Source organism: Dipteris shenzhenensis, chromosome 6, assembly GCF_047967505.1.
Source record: "Dipteris shenzhenensis isolate YYH24624 ecotype China chromosome 6, Dip_SZ_1.0, whole genome shotgun sequence".
Classification (NCBI taxonomy): Eukaryota; Viridiplantae; Streptophyta; class Polypodiopsida; order Gleicheniales; family Dipteridaceae; genus Dipteris; species Dipteris shenzhenensis.
Window position 1 is genome coordinate 13855762 of NC_141601.1, and position 20429 is coordinate 13876190.

General features: G+C 42.7%; 1 protein-coding gene and 1 pseudogene across 2 annotated transcripts; one reads left to right on the forward strand and one right to left on the reverse strand.

The window, feature by feature from the left end:
• The first annotated feature begins 9776 nt into the window (after positions 1–9776).
• Positions 9777–11810, forward strand: LOC147900816 (pentatricopeptide repeat-containing protein At2g13600 pseudogene; annotated as a pseudogene). The gene is made up of 2 exons (XR_015541214.1): positions 9777–10256; positions 10402–11810. The product of XR_015541214.1 is annotated as a pentatricopeptide repeat-containing protein At2g13600 pseudogene (transcript).
• Positions 11811–13976: 2166 nt separating this feature from the next.
• LOC147900817 (uncharacterized) lies at positions 13977–18349 on the reverse strand. The gene is made up of 2 exons (XM_087375552.1): positions 17702–18349; positions 13977–17507 (listed from the first exon to the last, which is right to left on the reverse strand). Exon 2 carries the CDS (start codon positions 17492–17494, stop codon positions 14231–14233), a length of 3264 nt encoding a protein of 1087 aa, XP_087231678.1. The 5' UTR covers positions 17495–17507; positions 17702–18349; the 3' UTR covers positions 13977–14230.
• Positions 18350–20429: the final 2080 nt, after the last annotated feature.

The window sequence follows — 20429 nt, forward strand, 5'->3', positions numbered from 1 at the left end:
TCAGACCTTAATGAGACTAGGATAGGCAAAGAGTTGATGGTGTTGGAGAGGGTAGGGTAGATATGCTTTTTTAAACAATTTAAACAAAATCACGTCATAAGACAATGGCATTTGCCACCTTTTTTGTCACAAAATACCCATGATAGTACCTACTGGGGGTACTGCACACTAGACCCTTGTTCGAAATGAAAGTGGGGTTGCTTTGCTAGTCACTCTAGATGATGGTGCCAAAAACCTTATGATTGGCCTTTTTTTGGCTAGTCCAATTTGCTAAAAATGCCCATAATGGAGACTTGCGTCCACATGAGTGCTCCAAATCTCAAGAAATTGGTAGAGCTACAGTTACACTTGTAGTGGTTTCTCCAATGGGTGTTAAATTTGCTAAAAATGCCCATAATGGACACTTGTATCCACGTGAGTGCTCCAAATCTCAAGAAATTGGTAGAACTACAACTACGCCAATGCGTGTTAAATCAAATGGTCAAGCATAGACTCTCAAAGCACAAATACAAGCACACATGTGTGGTGCAAAGTTAAGCACCTGTTAAGCACCAGAGATCTAGTCAATTCATTAAAACCTAGATCCATGAACATATTTTGAGTGCTCTTACTCCTCATTCTAGAAGATAACATTAAAAAAATAGCTTATGGAATTTTGGGAATTAACACATCCTACCTGTTAATTTTCAACCAACACATAGTTTACCCCTACTATAAATATTTTTCTATAAGTTTGAAGATTGAACTCTCATGGTATACTTACATATCCCAAGGTGACCCCCCCACCCCTCGAGTGTCTCATGAAGCCCATTTGGTTGTCTCCATGCTATGAGCTTTTCTTTGTGTTTGCCTCAGGCTGAGGGTCTCTCGCTCTATGTTTCAGAGTTGTTTGTTGAGTGGAAGGCTTAGCCTATCATCCCGTTGGCGTAGTCGACCTTCTTGAAAGTAAAGCACATGGCTCCTTCTGTACATCTCTCCTAGCAAGTAGAGTCATCTTGGTTCAAACGTCATCAACCTCATGTTGAGGCTTCAGCTGTTAGCTCGTGTGTGATGCCCTTTCTCCTAGAGCAACGTCTGAGCGCTTAAGATCAGCTTACTTCTATTCAATGTCTTGGCTTGGTTCATCTTGAAGAGCCATAATGGAGCATGGGAAATCCACTCGGGGGGTGCACTACTAAGAAACCCTATGTATCACATGCATTCAAAGGGTATTAGAAAACCCCCTCAATTAAAATTTCTCCCACAATAAAAACACCCCTCTTTGCGTATGAATTAAGTGAATTTTTCCAAAACTTGAATTTAGAAACCCAGCCTGTTATTGTTATTTTGTTAAATTTTTTCAAAAAGTTGGATTAAAATACCCCTCTTTTTGAATGCACGTGGTACCCTAAAATTATTTTAGGTGAAGCCCCCAAGAAAATTCAATCTACTTTTGGTTCTCCTTGGGTCTGGCTCGAGCCTCTCTCTCTATAGTTCATTGGCTTCATGCTCTGTTTCCGCTATGATAAGACTTAAAGATGGTCGTTCCGGCAGCTTGGTCTTTAGAAGTATGAAAAAAGGTTTGCCTTTTTAGTCATTCTCCCAGCATACAGATTCTTAAGTTTAGTCATTGTCCAAGCAACCAGATTCTTTAGTCATTCCCCCACCACGCATGCGCACACACACACACACACACACACACACACACACACACACACACACATGTTGAGGCTAAAAGGAAATATTGAGCTAGATTGAGGAAAGAAATCAAATTAATACATACATTTTTGCAACTGATTGAGAAAGGATTCATACCAACATATGTCTACAAATGACTATAGGTTGGGTCTTTATGGACCTTTTCCAAAATTGCTCACAATTAGCTCTCGATAGGTTACTACTAAACCCCACTACAGCCATCTCTTCCTTAAGACAAGAAAGATGACCAGCAGTAGTTAGACGTGAGCATGGATGATTTTTTCCTATTAGTTTCATTAAGAAGCGAAACTTTTATATTGGTGTTGAAAGTTTGTATACCCTAATAAAAATATGGGTTTGAAAAATTCGCCGAGATTTGAAACTTTTATGAGAAAAAATTAAAAGTAGGTTCAAGCAGAGAGGAGGAGCTCTAGAGAGCCACATGGCAGTGGTGGGCAAAGTCGACAGATTGGGCAAGGCACAGTCCCAGATGCGGTGTCGCACATGTGGCAAAGATTGGGGCCAGCGCCAAACTGGCAATGAGTAAATGCAAAAGGGCGGTTCGTGCGGGTCTCGGGATAATGTAGCACGATTCTGGGATGGTGACTGGTAGTGGGGGTGCATGGGCATGCCGCATGGCATAGGTAGAGTATCAAAGGGGCGCCGACTAGGGACAGTGGGGCCAAAGATGCCAAATCCGCACAGATATGGTGAGGGTGAATAGGGCTGAGATGGGTGAGCTGGCAAAGGCAGTGTGGGCACCACATTACGCCATGATCGACCATGTGGCCACACAGCGTAGGGCCAGCATGCAAGGAACAGACTGTGAGGGTACCACATGGCATCACTGTATTCGACGGCGTGGTCACACAGGGGCCGAGAGAGAGAGAGAGAGAGAGAGAGAGAGAGAGAGAGAGAGAGAGAGAGAGAGAGAGAGAGAGAGAGAGAGAGAGAGAAGACAAGATAGAGAAAGAGAGGGGAAGCATTTTATATATTTGTTTATATATTTTGATATTTATTTATTATTCTATATAAATAAATAAATATATCTATATTTATATATATCTATAAATACCTATATATATATACATACACATATACATATAAACATATAAGTATGAATATATATATATTCATTTATTTATAAATCTTAATCTAAATCTAAATACAAATATAAATAAATAAATAGAAGAGAGAGAGAGAGAATATATAATATATTATTTATAAGTATGAACATATATATATATAAAACTATGAATATAAATCTAATTAGAAAAAAATATTCATTTATTTATAAATATAAATATAAATATAAGTAAGACTGCCCTCACAAGTAGAATCACGTGCAACTCTTCTACCACCTATGTAAAAAACAATTATCTAGGCAACAAAGGGAATTTGGGAAAGATATGCAATCTCCACAGGAGGAGGTATGCATCTCTACACTCAAGTAATATTTTGCAAGATTGAAGGGAACCTATAGGGATGGATGAAGAAGTTGATGGAATGTGTGGGGGATTAAGGAGATGTTGTGGGATCAAATTATAAGTTGTAGCTAAATTGTGCAATTTTACAAGACCAATGGGTTGTTGTGAATGCAAAAATCCTCAAGGGTGAGGAGAATATTTTACCCAATTTTGTTGCAGCATTTGGTTTGTTTTCAAAGTGGAAGTGTGGGTGAAGGGAAGCTAAAAATTGGGAAATAGGATTGAATGTATGAGAGAAAGGCAAGTGAGGGTGGAAGCTTGGATTGTTTAAAGCCTTCACACTTTGGAAGTGATGAAGACAATTAAGTTGATCATGTGTGATTGAGGAGTTGGAATGGATATAGTCGAGCTCCACATCAAGTGCATCTAGTGAATGGAGAGATACAAATTAGAATGGATAAGTGCTTAAAATTCTTCACAACTCATCCATGTCCTCTTGGTCCGTTGTTGCATTGTATCATGATGAAATCTTCCATACTAAAAGGATTCGAGCACCACACTCTAAGGTGCACTCATTTTCACATTTGGTATACCAAAAATTTTCAACCCTCCATAAAAGAACCATTAGGCAACCTATTGTAACATTATGTTACTGGTATAAAAAAACATTTTATTTGAATAAATGCCCTATTATGGCTTCATTGGGGTTTGATTTTAGAACTTACTAAAAAGCATCCAGATGTTGAGATTTGTAAACTTTCACATGGGGGGAGAGAGAGAGAGAGAGAGAGATTACCAAAATCACTTTTTCCCAACTAAAAATAATTCTAAAGATCCAATTTGAAATCTCATTTAAAAGCATTTAGAGATATGTCTTCTACCTGATTTCTCTTGTTGGCAGCACAACAATATCAAACCCTTTGCCCTTGCACATGCAATAAGAAGACCATCACATTCAATAAGAAGTCTTGCAACCTCTTCTGTAAGACAGTCCTCACAAATTGAATCATGTGCAACTCTTCTACCACCTGTGTAACAAACAACTATCTTGGAAACAAGGGGAATTTGGGAAAGATATGCAATCTCCAAATCTAATGGATGAGGTAGCGCATCTCTAGGCTCAAGGAGCTTTTTGCAAGATTGAAGGGAACCTGTAGGGATGGATGAAGAAGTTGGTCGAGAGTGTGGCGGATTGAGGAGGTGTTGTGGGATCGAATTAGAATTTGTAGCTAAATTGTGCAATTTTACGAGACCAATACGGTTGTTGGAATGCAAAAATCCTCAAGGGTGAGGAGAATATTTGAAAACTTTGTCATACCCAATTTTGTTGCAGCATTTGGTTTGTTTTTGAAGTGGAAGTGTGGGTGCAGGGAAGCTAAAAATTAGGGAATGGGATTAAAGGTATGAGAGAAAGGCAAGTGAGGGTGGAAGCTTGGATTGTTTAAAGCTTTCACACTTTGGAAGTGATGAAGACAATTAAGTTGATCATGTGTGATTGAGGAGTTGGAATGGATATTGTCGAGCTCCACATCGAGTGCATCCACTAAATGGAGAGAGACAAATTAGAATGGGTAAGTGCTTAGAATTCTTCACAAGTCATCCATGTCCTCTTTGTTCATTGTTGCATTGTATTATGAAGAAATTTCCCATACTAAAAGGATTTGAGCACCACACTCTGAGGTGTGCTCGCTTTCACATTTGGTAGACCAAAAATTTCCAACCCTCCATAAAAGGACCATTAGGCAGCCTATCGTAACATTCTATTAATGGTATAAATAACATTAAGACATGGTTTTTACATATGCTAATGAACATGTATGAGACCAAAAAGGTAAACATGTATGTATGTGTATGAAGTAGGTTGGATTATAATAGTCAGAACAGAATAAAGAGCCACTACATAATATATTTATCAAAATTATCATGTCTACCATTGTATGATGAGGAATTATAAACATTAATTTCAAGTAAGTGAAGCTCCATTTACACCTTTTGTTAATGGGCCAGTGCAAGCTTGGGTGTGGATATTTTTTGTGAGATTTAGGGTATTATGTATATATAGGTAACTTGCATGATCCTTAACTTATACAGTGCCCAAACAAATGTGACAAACTTGGTCTTCAACCAGTAGCACACATTTCGAACTGAATATGAAACTCGAAAAATAAGGAATTAACATATTGAATGAGATAGTTCAATCATTACAAGTGCTATGTTGCATGTGAAGCAAGTATACTAAAATGTATAGGATACAACAATTTATTCAAAAACATCAAAACTTTATTCTATACATATATGCAACCATGTGTTAATTCAATAGTGCTCTATTTGAGATTCTTCTCAACCAAAGCACACATCTAATTGAGGAAACAAATACTTGAGATTCTTCTCAACAAAGCACACACCTAATTGAGAATATTTGGTGTTGTTTAAGGGGCCTCCAAATTCATGCTGAAATTACACACACCTATTTAAGGGCACAATTAAATCAGCCCATGGATTCTACTTTGTCTCAAGGTTTAAATATTGAGAGGAAGGCGAGAGAGGGTCAATTAATTAGTTGTTTGTTATGATGCTTGATTAACGCTTAATGGATCATAGTAGTTGAGGTGGTTTCAAGAGAGCACCGGTGAGAGCCATGGGTGAGAGCCAACAAGCCAGGAGAGAGAGAGAGAGAGAGAGAGAGAGAGAGAAAGAGAGAGAGAGAGAGAAGGGGGGGGGAGCCTGAAGGCAGGCAACACGATGAGAGGCGGGAGATGAAGGGAGCCTAGAGGGGGGAGAAGGGGAGAGAGAGAGAGAGACAGAGAGAGAGAGAGCACCTAAGATGGAGGCAGCAAGGGGAGATCTAAGGGAGAGAGCAAGGCGGGGATGGAGTGTTCGAGAGGGAGCTAGAAGCCTCCCACAGCCAAGCTTTTCCTTAGCTTAATGATCTTCCCATTTAATCGATGCGCCTTTTGCTTAGCTTAAATTGCTCCATGCTCCTCGCTACTAATACTTATTGAGTTCTTTCAACATCGTGGGCACCTATTGTGAAAGTAGTATTGTATGTTGCACTAGTTTGTTTGCATCTCTTCAAATCAAGCCATCTTTTTTTAAACATATTCAACTCAATATTTAGTGCCAGGCCAAGGCTAACCTTGCATATCTTTGATCAATTTGCTATAGCATTCTTCTACAATCATCACAAAGTGCTTAATAGTTCAATGTAGGTCTCTCCATAATTTTATTAAAAGATGCCTTCACAACCTTAATTGCCAACCACTGCAAGGTTCTATCTTTCAATAAAGCCAACAAGAGATGCAAACCTCCTTCATTAACAGTACATTGGTCTATACTTGCAACCCGGGGGAGGCACTATGTAAAGGCCCCATATAGCACGTGCGATCAAGGGATATTAAAAAAAAACTCTAGCTATGAATTTTTATAACCTATATATACCCCTTCTGTAATTTTGAGATGATTAAAGTGTCCCTTTTGTATGGAAATTTTGGCTTTGGGTATTGAAAAACCCCTTGTGTATGTATATTTTATGTAACTCCAAAAAAATATAAAACCCCTTCCGTTGATCGCACGTGCTATCGTACATATTTCTTAGTGACCCCTCTCGTACTTGCAAGTGCATGTTCTTTTTGCTTGTTATCAATAGTAGCTATTCTTTGATTCACATATATAGATGACTGTGTTAAAGCTTCTTCTTGCAATACACATTTTGCAAAGAAAAGTGTCAAGATGAAGGTAATATGGCTTACTATGAAGTTGATATTGATTTCAATGTAGCATAAATAAAGTCTTATTAATCTCAACGTACACGTACTTAAAAAAGAAGGAATGCCAAGATCAATCCTTTTACTACCTAAATATTATAACTTTTTTTTTTGACATGTTAGCCTCAAACCTTATCCTTGCAATACATTTTTCATGAAGAGAAAAGTTTATCAAGGCAAAGTAATTTTAATGTAATTGACAAATGATAAATAATTTTTCATTGCAGTACAATTCCTTTGAAAGGGAAGAAGTGCCAAGATTAACAAGATCATCAATACTCTCTGTCTCTCTGTCTCTCTCTGTCTCTCTCTCTCTCTCTCTCTCTCTCTCTCTCTTTTCAACATGTCGATAAATCACATTCTCATAGAACAACCTAGACATGATAGACTCGGTTTATCGAGTACCTAATGCAAATTTCACAATGTCAGAAACTTGAAGTTCAGCCTAGGCCTTGTACATACCTTTTTGTAGGGAGGAAATGAGGGTTTTTATTGGCCTCTTGCCCCAGAAGGGGTAGGGTATAGTGACCAGTGCCTGTTTTCCAAAAGAGAAAATTCAAGCTTTTATTTTTTACAAAAACATATTTTGTGATTGGGCTAAGTTACACTTGCTATTTATATCCCTTAAAATTCCTCATCTTGCTATTTTTACCACTTGAAATCCTCCAACTTTTCCTCCCCCTTCTCCCTCTCTCTCTCTCTCTCTCTCTCTCTCTCTCTCTCTCTCTCTTCTTCTCTCTCTCTCTCTACTTTCAATTCGCCCCCTTTTTCGTGCACCATTTTGAGCAATATGTTTCCCTAAATTTTCATCGCTTTTTTGTGATAGGTTGGGACCATGTGATCTCTACCATTTCCTCCCTGTGTTATTCTTCTTTTTATTTTGGGCAAACCTCCCCCCCCCCCCCCCCCTCTCTCTCTCTCTCTCTCTCTCTCTCTCCTCCTCTTCTTCTTCTTCTTCTTCTTCTTCTTCTCTCTTGCTCAACTTTCAATTCCCCCACTTTTTTGTGCACCATTTCGGGCAAGTTATTTCCCTAAATTTTCATTGTTTTTTAATGATTGGTTGGGACCATGTGATCTCCATCGTTTCCTCCTTGTTTTTCTCTTCTTTCTATTTCGGGCAAGCGTCCCCCTTCTCTCTGCCTCTCTCTCTTCTTCTTCTTCTTCTTCTTCTTCTTCTTCTTCTCTCTCTCTCTCTCTCTCTCTCTCTCTCTCTCTCTCTCTCTCTCTCTCTCAGCTTTCAATTCGCCCCCTTTTCCGCGCACCATTTCAGGCCAGTTGTTTCCCTAAATTTTCATCACTTAGGGAATTTTTTCATCGCTTTTTTGTGATTGGTTGGAACGATGTGATCTCCACCATTTCCTCGTTGTTTTTCTCTTCTTTTTATTCGGGCAAACCCAGTGAATGCCATTCACCTTGTTTATTTATAAAGATGATATCACATTGTAACAAAAAAGCAGCTTACATAACCGACTCCAAAACAAAGAAAGCTCAAGACACACCTCCAATGCACAAGTAGGAAAATCATTTTTGCTAAAGGACATTATGAACATCCCCCGGTAGATGCAATATATCTCTGGTGAATCTCATGTGTTCACAAGTGTCCATCTTGAGACCTTCTACAAGCTTGATAGTTAACAGCGAGGGTCGTTTTTCTAAAGATAAAACAGAGTGATTATTTTACGAGTGTTTGGCATGTGCCACGCCTATACCATGTAAATCCACCTTAAACACCATTTGTACCGGAAATGCACACTGCCATACGACCATACCACCTACATAGTCCACCACTCCCTCTCTAACATGCGACATCCACCTCATGGGCTCATATCCCGAACCGCCACCTGAGAGATGCCACTTTCCCCTTGGCGATGGCCATAAATCAGCACTGGGTCGAAAATCGATGAATTTGGCTCAACCGGCTAGCTGCAGGATTCTCATTTTCCTCCTTATAACCGGCTCCCCCTCCTACTAGTGATTCCCTACTCCCATCACATTCCGTCAACGGTGCCACTCGTGGGAAACGCGATCTGGGCCATTCGATCAAGGCGCATTAATAATTGTAATGAGTGCGCCACCATTTGACGGGCGAAATATCAAAAAATTGCATGCGAACCTAGTTATTGGTGACGCGAAAACCATGCCGGTTGACAGTACGCTCTGACGCAAACTTCGAATGCCATCGCCCAACCACGCCTTGGCATGTGGCCAGCTCCCAATGCTGTTGACGGTCGGTAATCACTTCGGTCGGAAACAAACTGAACTGGCTTCCGAACTGCCAGGTGGTTGCCAGTCAAGCCGGAATCCTCCCGGGAATCGCCTTGGGAAGGAAATTTCCTACTCCGTCAACGGCGAGGGTCGACAAAATTTTGATCTTGATCGTCGATCTGTGGGCCCTTTAATAATGAGAAAACATGCATCATACTTTCACCACCTAAATTACCAGCACCCGGTAATGTGACCGGCAATGACAACCACCATGCTAATTGAAGCCGTTAGATCTAAAAAAGATCTAACGGTGCACGTAGAGCGCCTTTTTTAACCCGTTAGATCTTGCCTAGATCTAACGACTCACATCATTCTCTCAACTACATGCCCGCGGACATGTTTGTGGCCACCAATCGAAATCGCCCACCTGGAATATCTCGTGAATCCTCCAACCGTGTGATGCCACATGGTGTGTTGCCTTCCCACTGCCGTCGACAGCCGGTAATTGCCTCGAGTGGGCAATTCCGGTCGAAAACCGGCTATCCAGCCAATTTCGTGGGGGGAATGGCCTCCCTACTCCTTGATGGCATGCCCTTGATGGCATGCTCCCTGGTCTCTCTAAACCACAATTTGAAAACACTAATTTCAATGAATTTCAGTACCACTGTGCGATTGCATCTTCACCAGCTGCCGTTGAGATTGCTAAAGTTTGCGCAGTTGTTGAGCAGCATGCTGTTTCTGTCACAGTGGGAACGATGAAAGGCTTCTTGTGTCGTGAATCCATTCACGGCAGATTGAATTCAGCACTTGTCATGGCTCTTTTCCTTTCCTTATGTTCGTCCTCCTCTTCTCCTTTACAGATTCCTTGCATGCCCTCGTACAGGCCGCTCGCATGGAAACCTCGCTCAGATGAAAAGAAATGGCTCTTGAAGACGACCCATCAAGGTTTTTCTTTGGTTGTTGAGGATCAGACGCTTGTACGAACCTGGGAACTTCCTTTGCCTACGCAGCAGCTTCAGAAGGCTTTTGTAGATCTTACGGCTGCTGCAAACCTTACAGGAGCGGAGGGACTGGACCAAGCATCGCCAGACTTCGCTGCCTTAGCATCTCTCTTGAGGCGTTGCGGTGAATCAAAGGCCTTGTTCGATGGCAGACTTGTCCATGCTTACTTTGTCAAAAACGGGTACGATCGTAATACCTTTCTAGGGAACTGTCTTGTGCAGATGTACGGCAGTCTTGCTTGCTTAGAGGACGCAATAGCCGTGTTTGATAGGATTACTAAGCCCAATTTGCATTCGTGGAATATACTGATCAACGTCTACGCTCAGAGGGGATGTCTGGACGAAGCAAGGAGAGTTTTTGCCAGAATGCGTCAGCGGGACGTGGTCTCTTGGAATGCCATGATCACAGCCTATGTTCAGAATGGGTACGCCAAGGATGCTCTCGAATTGTTTCGACAAATGCAGCTCGAATCCATTAAGCCTGACAGGATCACCTTCGTCTGCGTTCTAGCTGTATGTTCCGAGTTGGTGGCCTTAGAAGAAGGGCAGCAAATTCACGCTGTCATTGTCGACAGCATGTACAAGGAAGATGCTGTGGTGGGAAACGCCCTCGTTAATATGTATGGCAAATGCATGAGTCTAGTCGATGCAATGAGTGCTTTCAGCAAATTGACTAAGCACGACGTGATCTCTTGGAGTGCCATCATCGTAGCGTTTGCCCAAAACGGGTGCGTCAAGAAGGCCCTTGAGCTTTTTGGGCAGATGCAGCTGGACCGTATTATTCCAGACAAGATTGCTTTCATCTGTATTCTCGATGCATGTGGCAGCCTTGCAGCCCTAGGACATGGACGTGACATCCATGCCACCATCGTTAGCAGTGGGCATGAGCTAGATCTTGCTGTCAGCACTGCCCTCCTCAATATGTATGGCAAGTATGGGAGTTTGGATGATGCAAGAACTGTCTTTGCCAGAATGCCAGGGCAAGACGTAGTATCTTGGACTGCAATGATTACAGTTTATAGCCAGAATGGGCATGGCAAGGAGGCCCTCGCTCTGTTTTGTCAGATGCAGCATGAAGGGGTCAAGCCTAACAAGATTACCTTCATTTCTGCCCTTGATGGATGTGCCAGCCTAGCAAATGTAAAAGAGGGGCATGACATACATACTTCCATCGTTTATAATCATTACGAGGATGATATCTTTGTGGGAAATGCTCTTATTAACATGTATGGCAAGTGTGGGAGTCTCTGTAGTGCAAGGAGTGTATTTGCCAGAATGCCCCAGCGAAATGTGGCTCTTTGGAGTGCCATGTTAGCAGCATGTGCTCAAAATGGATATGGCAACGAGGCCTTGGAATTTTTCCACCAGATGCAGCTTCAAGGTATCAAGCCAGACACGATCACCTTCGTCTCTGTTCTTACTGCATGCAGTCACACAGGGCGTGTGGATGAAGGCAGGTATTACTTTTCTTCTATGTATAAAGACCATGGCATAATACATGGGGTGGAGCATTATGTGTGCATGATTGATCTTCTTGGACGTGTGGGACTTTTAAGTGAGGCGGAGGATTTGATTGACAGCATCCCATTCATGAAAGTTGAAGCAGCATTGTTTAGCCTACTTGGTGCCTGCAGAATCCATGGTGATATTGAAAGGGGAGAACGTGCAGCAAGTTACTGTCGTAATCTAGATCCAGTACATACTGCTCTAGAACAGCTGGCATTGGGATGATCTTGCAAAGGAGGCCAAAGGGCACAGCTCTAGTAGTCTGTTCTAAGTTAAATGTTATAAGCCTAGGGTCATTCCTAGGCTTATACATTAGTGAGGAGGCACAAAGCCAATCCCATGAGCGGGTTTTAATTGATGGATCCTTTGTGGGAGACATGGCACCAAAGTTTTGGGGCAAATGGAAAGTGTTGGGATTTTAAAGTGATGCAGCTCCATTTAGAAAAAGATCTCACAAATGAGAGCATACAGAAGATTTATGAGGGGAGTTGAGGAAGGACCCGCGGGCTGGGTGGAAAAAGATCCTTGAGTCCATCAAAGAGCTCGGCCATAACTGATTTTGTTTTATAAGGGAAGGGAATGTTACCCCAACCATAACACTATCGAATGTTCATGGTAAGATGGGGAACCATGAGGGCTCTCTAATGCTTGCTTTTGTGGGGCTTAGAGGGCTTAGGCCTAGGGTCATTCCTAGGCATAGGCATTAGTGAGGAGGTGCAAAGATAATGCCATGAGAGGGCTCTAATGGAAGGGTCTATTGTGGGACACAAGGCACCAAAGTATTAGGCCAAGTGCCAAGCATTGGACACAAGAGAGGGTAAATCCACTTGGTAGGAGATCTCATAAATAAGAGGTCACAGAAGAATTATGCGGGGGGTTGAGCAAGAACTCTTAGTCTAGGTGGAAAAAGATCCTTGAGTCCATCAAAGAGCTCAGCCATAACCAAAAAAATCTTAGAGGATGTAAACCATAGCAAGGGGAAGGAAATGTCACATCAACCATAACCATGGATTCTATGGAACAATTATGGTAAGGTGGGGAACCATGAGGACTGACAAGTGCTTGCTTTAGTGGGGCGTAGAGAGCTTGGACCTAGGGTCATTCCTAGGCTTAGGCATTAATGAGGACGTGAAAGGAGAATCCCATGAGAGGGATTTAATGGAAAGGTCCCTTGTGGGACACAGGGCACCGTATTGGGCCAAATGGCAAGAGATGAGCATGGGGGAGGGTTCAATAGTGATGCAGCTCCATTTAGAAGGAGCCCTTGTAAATGAGAGCACACAGGAGGATTATGAGGGGAGCTAAGCAAGAAGCTGCAAGTTGAGTGGAAAAACATCCTTGATCCCTCATCTAGTTGGCTGGAATGTAGCAATTTCCCTCTTCTCTTTCTTGGATTTTTTCCCAAAGGCAATGATTGATTTACAAATTAAGAGGAGGAAATGACAATCAATGTACAACATCTAAGTTCTACTCATTGTACAAATTTTCATTACCTAGTATTGTGCTCACACATTCACGTACTACTATGATATTTCAATTTTCTTTTTTGGTTTGGTTCGTATCATATGCATTCACCCTCTACTTATTGAATGTACATGCACCCTCTACTTATTGAGTGCAATTTAAGAGGGTATGTTAAGGATGATGTAAATTGCACCATAGTGTTAGAGCATAGGGTCAAAACCTAACCTAACGGGTAAGACCTATATATTCATCATCATGTTCAATACAACAAAGTGTACAGTTAGTGATTTCTTGTGCGCTCCATTCTCTCTCCCCTCGATCCTCTAATGCAATAAGTGCTTCCCATTGAACAACATAGAGATGGGACCAAAAATTGAAAACCAAAGTTTGTGGCAACAAGAACCAACTTGTTCTTCTCATGGTGAGATGACAATATATCAAGCATACTAAGGCTACATGAAGACTCAAGAAGCTGCATTCAAATCAGCTCATCTTTAAGTTCAACTAATTTGACTACTCAAAATTATGCAGATCCCTGCGCATCTGCCCCCCTAATTTTTCATCACATTGGTACAAGTTTTACCACTCTTGAAAATTGGCACTTCGTAACAAATTTTACAGGCAAATAAAAACAAAAACTAGAGTACCATTCCACCTTCTTTTGCAACCTGATCGTGGCTCAAAAAGGCCGAAGTCCAAGAGCAACCTTTTTCAACTATGTTTCTCATTTACTCTCTTTGATTGTGATTTAAGCAGACTTCTCTGTTGACGTTTATTTCTTTTGTAAGACTAGAGATATCCAATCATACAAATTCAGATTTTTTTGTTCTAAATCCAAAATCTAAAACTTCTCTGATGAGGTTTATTTAAAACTTTAAGCGTGTCAAACTTTACAAATTGAGATTGCTCTGAAAGCTTTATTAAGTGTGGAATTACGAAGGATGGCATGGGAAAGAGCAGCTTGACAACAAAGAGGTTTTCCCCTTTACTCAAGAAATAGAACCCTCTATAAAATCTAAATCTAAATCTAGACATTCAACTTCCAAGGTACAAGAACCAAAATCCAATGGAGGTGTACAGGATCCTTGTGGGAAAGACCCTTAATTTTTTTACACTGTTGCCATCCTAGATCGATATAAAAGACCATCAAGGCTGGCCTCTAAGAATGTCATATGGACAACGCTTCTTACAAGTTGTGGCAGGTATGGTGGTTATTTACATGAGATACAGTAGCTACAAGGAGAGGTCCTGCGAGTGCTGCATGCTTCAAAATTTCTTTATCTGCATCGTTTAAAGGTCTAGCAGCATGGGTAGCAATGCACATTGATACATCTCCAAGTGCATAACTGCTAGCAGCCACCTGCTCAGCTCTCCAAAAGGTGTAGTCAAAAGAAAGTGCATCTTTCTCCAGATCTCTCTGCCGCTTTCTGAAAACCTCCCTTGACCTATCTCTTTGATCTCCATAACCTTGATCATGTTCCCCTTGACTGGGTGCCTCACTCAAATAGTCCCTCAGTCTTCTCGCCCGCTCTCGCCATGTGTACCTCCAAACATCAGTTTCCACTGGCCTCTCCACCAAGGGTTCAGAAGAGACTGATTGCATGGACCCAGATTCCTGCCTTGGTCTGTCAAAGCTCGTCTGTCCTCCATCTTCTGTTGATTCTGTGACAAGTTTGGCATGGTCCTGACTTCCATCATTGCTAGTCTGGCTGTGTGCTGTCTTCCCTGGAATTTCTTTCTGTTTGCAATCATCCATCTCTAAACCTGGCCTGCCAGAGTCGTAAGATGCTTGTGAGGCACAAATACCTTCAGACAGACCATTTGGTATGCTTCCATCCACCTTGCATCTCACTGTTACTGCAGATTCTTTTGCTGCACTTTGTACCAACACAGAAGTATCTTTCCAGCTATCTCTATCATGCAATGAAGGGGTCTCACTAGAACCAGTGTGACAGGAGGAAGAGGCATCTCCCTGCAACACTGAAAAACCTCGGCTATGCCAGAATTTGCAATCTTCATCTCTACTCCTGTGCATCCTACAATGTTTTTCTCCTGCCACTTCATCCTTCAAAATGTTTCCATTTCCTATCATGGCTGTGTGACAGGAGGAAGAGACATCTCCCTGCAACACTGAAAAGCCTCGGCTACGCCAGAATTTGCAATCTTCATCTCTACTCCTGTGCATACTACAATGTTTTTCTCCTGCCACTTCATCCTTCAAAATGTTTCCATTTCCTATCATGGCTGTATTAAGACAAATTTTCTCAGTTCCATCCATGACCCTTGAGCATCTATGAATATGGGCCTCCCCCTTCTTCCATCCACTGTCAAAGCTCACTAAGTTATCATCCCGCCTTTTTAGGCAAGCCAGTCGAAGACACCTGTGGCTGTCCTTCATCCTTATATTATCAAATTTCAGGCTTCTTTTGAAAGGATGCCTGCTTGCCATATCTACCTTTGCCTCCCTGCTCAACCTGCAGCTTTTCCACCTGTGCCCATCTTCCGTATCCCTAGAGAAGTCTCCATCAGATCCCTCTGGGCGCCCATCCAAAACTTCCATATGTTTGAGCTGTAGAAGGTGATCATTTTTTCTTTCAGTATTTACTGCATTAAGCTCTTCCCCCTCATCCCCATGAAGATCCTGGTCACGGCATGTTTCATCCCATCTGCCGTTGACAAGCTTCTCACATGCTCCCATTTGACTTGAATCATCCAGGACAGAATGAGCAGCACCCCGTGTGTGTGTGGCATTTGAGGGACTCATATAATACTCCCCTGCATCAGAAGCACCGTCTTCTGATTCTTCTGAGGAAGGCAGCTCACAACTAGCCATCGTCAAATTCTCCTCTTGAAGTCCAGCATATTCATCACATGTAATGGCTCTGTGGTGTCTATCAAGAGAATGCCTTGAGAGGTCCTTGAACAACACAGGATTGGAGCTGCAATCATGAACAGCTGCTATATTTGAGAAAGTGGTCTCCTCATTACTGTAACTTTCCTCTAAAAGCTTCCCCTTGCCCTTACACGTCCCTGTGTAATCTTGTGGAAAGCTTTGTAGGCGATCCGATCGACAAGATGGAAGCCTGGAGTTGCATCCTCTGTGATACTGCTCTAGCTGCTGCTTTCCCAAGCCATCGTCTCCATTCATCATTTCTTTACCCTTCCTTTCCCTGCCTTTCAGCACACTTTTCAAGCCATCATGTTCAGGTTTATTTGCTGCCAGGACGCTTCCGTTTTCATCATCAAAATGTCTTGGCCGCTCCCACTCTTCAGTAGGACAATGCCTAGCCACTTCTAAGACCCCCTGATGGGGCATCTCAGATGATCCCTCGTCCACATTTCTTGCATCAATGACCTTCACATCTGTCTCCCTTCCAAACTCTGTATCCGTGTCTATAAAAAGCTTCCCTTGCCCCTGTTTTTGATCTTGTCCTGCTCCACTAGGATTTGGCTCCAATTTTGGTAGCAGTGGGCTATTCCATTCACTGCATTCCTGCAGATATAATGCCCTTATCTCCTGTATGTGATGTTCCCTCATAAATACCGTAATGCTTTCCACCATGTCAACAAGTAAGAAAGTCCTCAGTTCAGAGAACTGTGCAACGAAAGCTGGTAAGGAGTCTCTCAATTCGTTCAGGCCTTGAACGATAGCAAAATGAATAACAGGAAGCATGCGCCTTAGCACGTCATTGCTTGGTGCGATCACCTGGCGGAGACAAAAATCAGATAGCTGCCTCCTCTGACTAGGCTCTCTCAAAAAACAAAATTCTGACGATGGAAATTTACTGTCGTGTAAAATTTCTGCAGATTTTCCATCCGTCTTGATGTCTTCTGTCCTCTGTCTTTCATTGCTATCATCCCCCCTTACGAGAAAACCTCTCTGCCATGATTCTTCGTCGCTTTCAGCATCACTCCAAGCTTCAAGACTTCTGCTATCGTCACCCTCCCTCTCTGGTTCCAGAAGGCCGGTCCGAGCTGTTTGTTCACGATCGTCAACAACTGCTGGTCCCCCTGTGCTTGCTTCAGTGGCCTGCAGTTCCCCTCCGTCTGCAACCTTATCTAGTCCCAGAAGAGTGAAGTCCAATTCAGAGAAGTCGCCCGACTTTGCTGCCATGAACATAAACTTCTCCACGGAACCTCCAATCTCTGCATAGCGCATACATCTTGCCCATGAGGGCGGCTCTTCTTTAGGCTGCCCAACTCTGACAACCAGCGAGTGCAACTTTCGAAACCCCTTCACCATGGAGTAGATCTTTTGAAGCTTTTCATCATAAGATGAGAAACTGCCAGGACATACAATCGAGAGCGAAGAAACCCGAACTGACTGCTGACGGAAGGCCTTTGAAACGGACATGCATCGAACCAGAGACTTGCAATCCGATATAAACGAGAAGATAAGTTGAATGACATCATCCGGAAGGGGATCGAAATAGTCCGTCGAGACATCCATTTAACAGTCAGTGCTGCAAGCGCAAAAATACAACACAAAATCGTCAGAGACCTGTACAAGATAAACGAGCTCCCAAAGATGCGTACATTGGGGAAGATCCTCTGCTTTCGGCTCCGTGAAAAGGGCTACCAGCCTACGTCTGTCTCTCTTTTCCAAGCTTCTTGGGAGTCACATTACAACAAGAAAAGGAGCCTAAATTCTACTTACCCGAAGGGCTTTCGATCTGTCTTTTTTTAAAGTATTGCACAGTTGGAAGAATGCAGCATGCAAGCAAAAAGATTGCAGCTCCCCTGTCCGGGGAGCCGAAAGGCAGAATGAAAATCCAGATGGGGTGCTTAATCTTCTTAAGGATTGAATGAGGTGCGGGTTAGGCAATCTATTCAATCCTTGCAGAAACCTAAGGAGTTTCCGTTCTGAGCGTATGAGTGACCGAAATGAAATGTTGACAGACTTCGTGCGGCGAGCAGATCTACAACACCAAAGTTGCTGTGATTCCCAGCTCACGATCAGCGAGCATTAAACAAGCTCAGGAAGCTCATCACCAGTTTGAACCAGAGTCCAAACGAGGTTCCGTGCGGGACGAACAGAGCCTGGAAGAAAGGTGACTCGTTTCGCGCTTGCATCGGTTGCATCGATTGAAAGCATTTGCAGGATGCAGGCGTCTGGAAAAACCAGACCTTGATCCGCGAGCCAGAACTGGATCGTCAAAAATACCTCTGTGAAGATTGAAGGACACACAATCCAGCCCGGGATGGGAGGCGGGAAAATCAGAGGCCGAAGGAAAAAGGGGAGTCGGAGTAGGCGAAGAGTGCGAAGCGAGCAAGTCGGGATGTCGGATTGAGCGACGCTGTATGTGCGAGGACAGTTAAGATCTGGAAGGAGGATGAAAGAGCGATGGGATATGGAAAAGAGGGGAGGGAGAGCAGGAAGGACGGAAAAAGCTATGGCGTCTGAGAAGCTGTGCTGCCATCGCCAACCAAACAGAAAGAAAGAAAAACCTCGATTGTGTTTTTTTGAGGACGACGACCTTTCAGAAACTTTTGCATCTCTTGTTGTTGTTGTTCGTTTTGTTTTGTTTTGTTTTGTTTTGTGGCGTTTGAGAGACCAACAGACACCCTGCCCCTTCAACCCCATTGCCCAACCCCCCTCCACATTCATCTCAGCTATTCAATGTGCCTTGCACACCTCCATGAGTGTGTGTGTGTGTGTGTGTGTGTGTGTTTGTTTGTGCCCGCACACTTCCATTCATGCGGATGTGCATCCACGCACGCATGCATGCACACATCATACATGGTGTGCGTGTGTGGGGGAGAGAGAGAGAGAGAGAGAGAGAGAGAGAGAAAGTATGTGTGTGTAGAGAGAGAGAGAGAGAGAATGTGTGTGTGTGTGTGAGTTTTCAACCCAAAAAGAGAGAGAGAGAGTGTGTGTGTGTGTGTGTTTGATAGAGCGAGAGAGAGAGAGAGAGAGAGAGAGATCCAATTGCCATCGCCAAATGTTATCAAAATCAAGGGCACATAACCTGAATTTGTCAAACCCTATCAAAGTTACAAGCACATGTCATTCCCCCCTTCTCCCATATGTAGACCATTTGCATCCATCAAGCACCTTATTGCCTTACCTTCCCGATGGCCCTCCTTCCTTGAACTTTACGAAACTTTGCAAAAGTGTTGCATGTGCCTAAGCTAGGAGAAAAGCGGTCAATTTTCACTTAAAGGTCCACAATATGCATTAACTCATCAACCCCCATCAAATCATCAATCCCCACTCTACCCACATGAGGATAATAACCTAACACCCTACAACTTCCTTTTGCCCTCCATCCACACCTACTAACCCATGGACAATGTGCACTCAACCTTGGTCAAACTTGGAACCTAATTAAACCTTTGACTGAACCCCCCTACACGTGCAATCATTCATGTATGTCGGTTGGGGGTGGGGGGGTGGGGGGGGGATCATGAATGCACCTAAGAGAATCACCCCCCAACTTCAATGCATTGCTCATGTGTCCATATGTGTGTAATGACCATGCACCCAAGAGAATCATGCCCCAACTTCAATGTCCATGAGGAATAACAATCCCATCTCATGTCAATGCCTCACACCATCCCTATGCCTTCATCAGCATCCAAGATGTTTAATAAGCACCTTTTTCTCCTCATCACAATTGCTAGTCTCAATTCAAGCCATAATGGCCACTAGATTTAATCGTTTTCTAGCGCAAAAAAGTGAATCTGGTGCATTTGGAGGTCAACATTAGTTTAGGTTCATCATTTGAGCTAGCATGCTTCATTTTAGATGCATTGGCTCTCTGTATCACTTGTAAATGGCAACTTGAGCTTGCCTTAATTGTCAATTTCCTGGTTGCTGATGTTGGGGGAGTGGCCTATGTCCCCACTTCCCTAGCACATCAAGGATCTAGGTGTCAAGTGTGTATTGTGACATGAAGTTGGGGGTAATAAACTTCACGCACCTCTTCACTTCGTGCTGCTTTCAAATTGAGTGATAGAGATATTCATTACTGGGAAAGGGACATTAAAAAGAAGCTTTTATACCAAGAGACCAAAGGATCAACAGAGGCCATAATCTCAGCAAGCCGGCGGTCTGCACCAAAGAGAAGAGCTGAACTGATATATATCAAGGAGTTTGAAGGGGCTGATTGGGTTGGATGGGTAGGTTCCGAGGAAACATTGCACCTCCTTCATAGACACCTTTACACTTAGCTCAAAACACTCTCCAAATTGTCATAAGACTCAAAGACGCATAATTTTCAGCAGAGACACGATATAAAATATTCAAACAATATCCAGATGCGAAATGGGCTTCGCTCTAATATAAGTTTCATAAGAAACAAAGAAGCGGTCAGAAAGATATGGGCAGTTTATTGGACGGGGGTAAAAACTATCGGAAAAAGAAACAGTCACATACAAAGAGT

Excerpts from the sequence above, each read along its gene's own strand:
- LOC147900817 (XM_087375552.1), bottom strand. The coding sequence starts at position 17,494 with ATGGATGTCTCGACGGACTATTTCGATCCCCTTCCGGATGATGTCATT.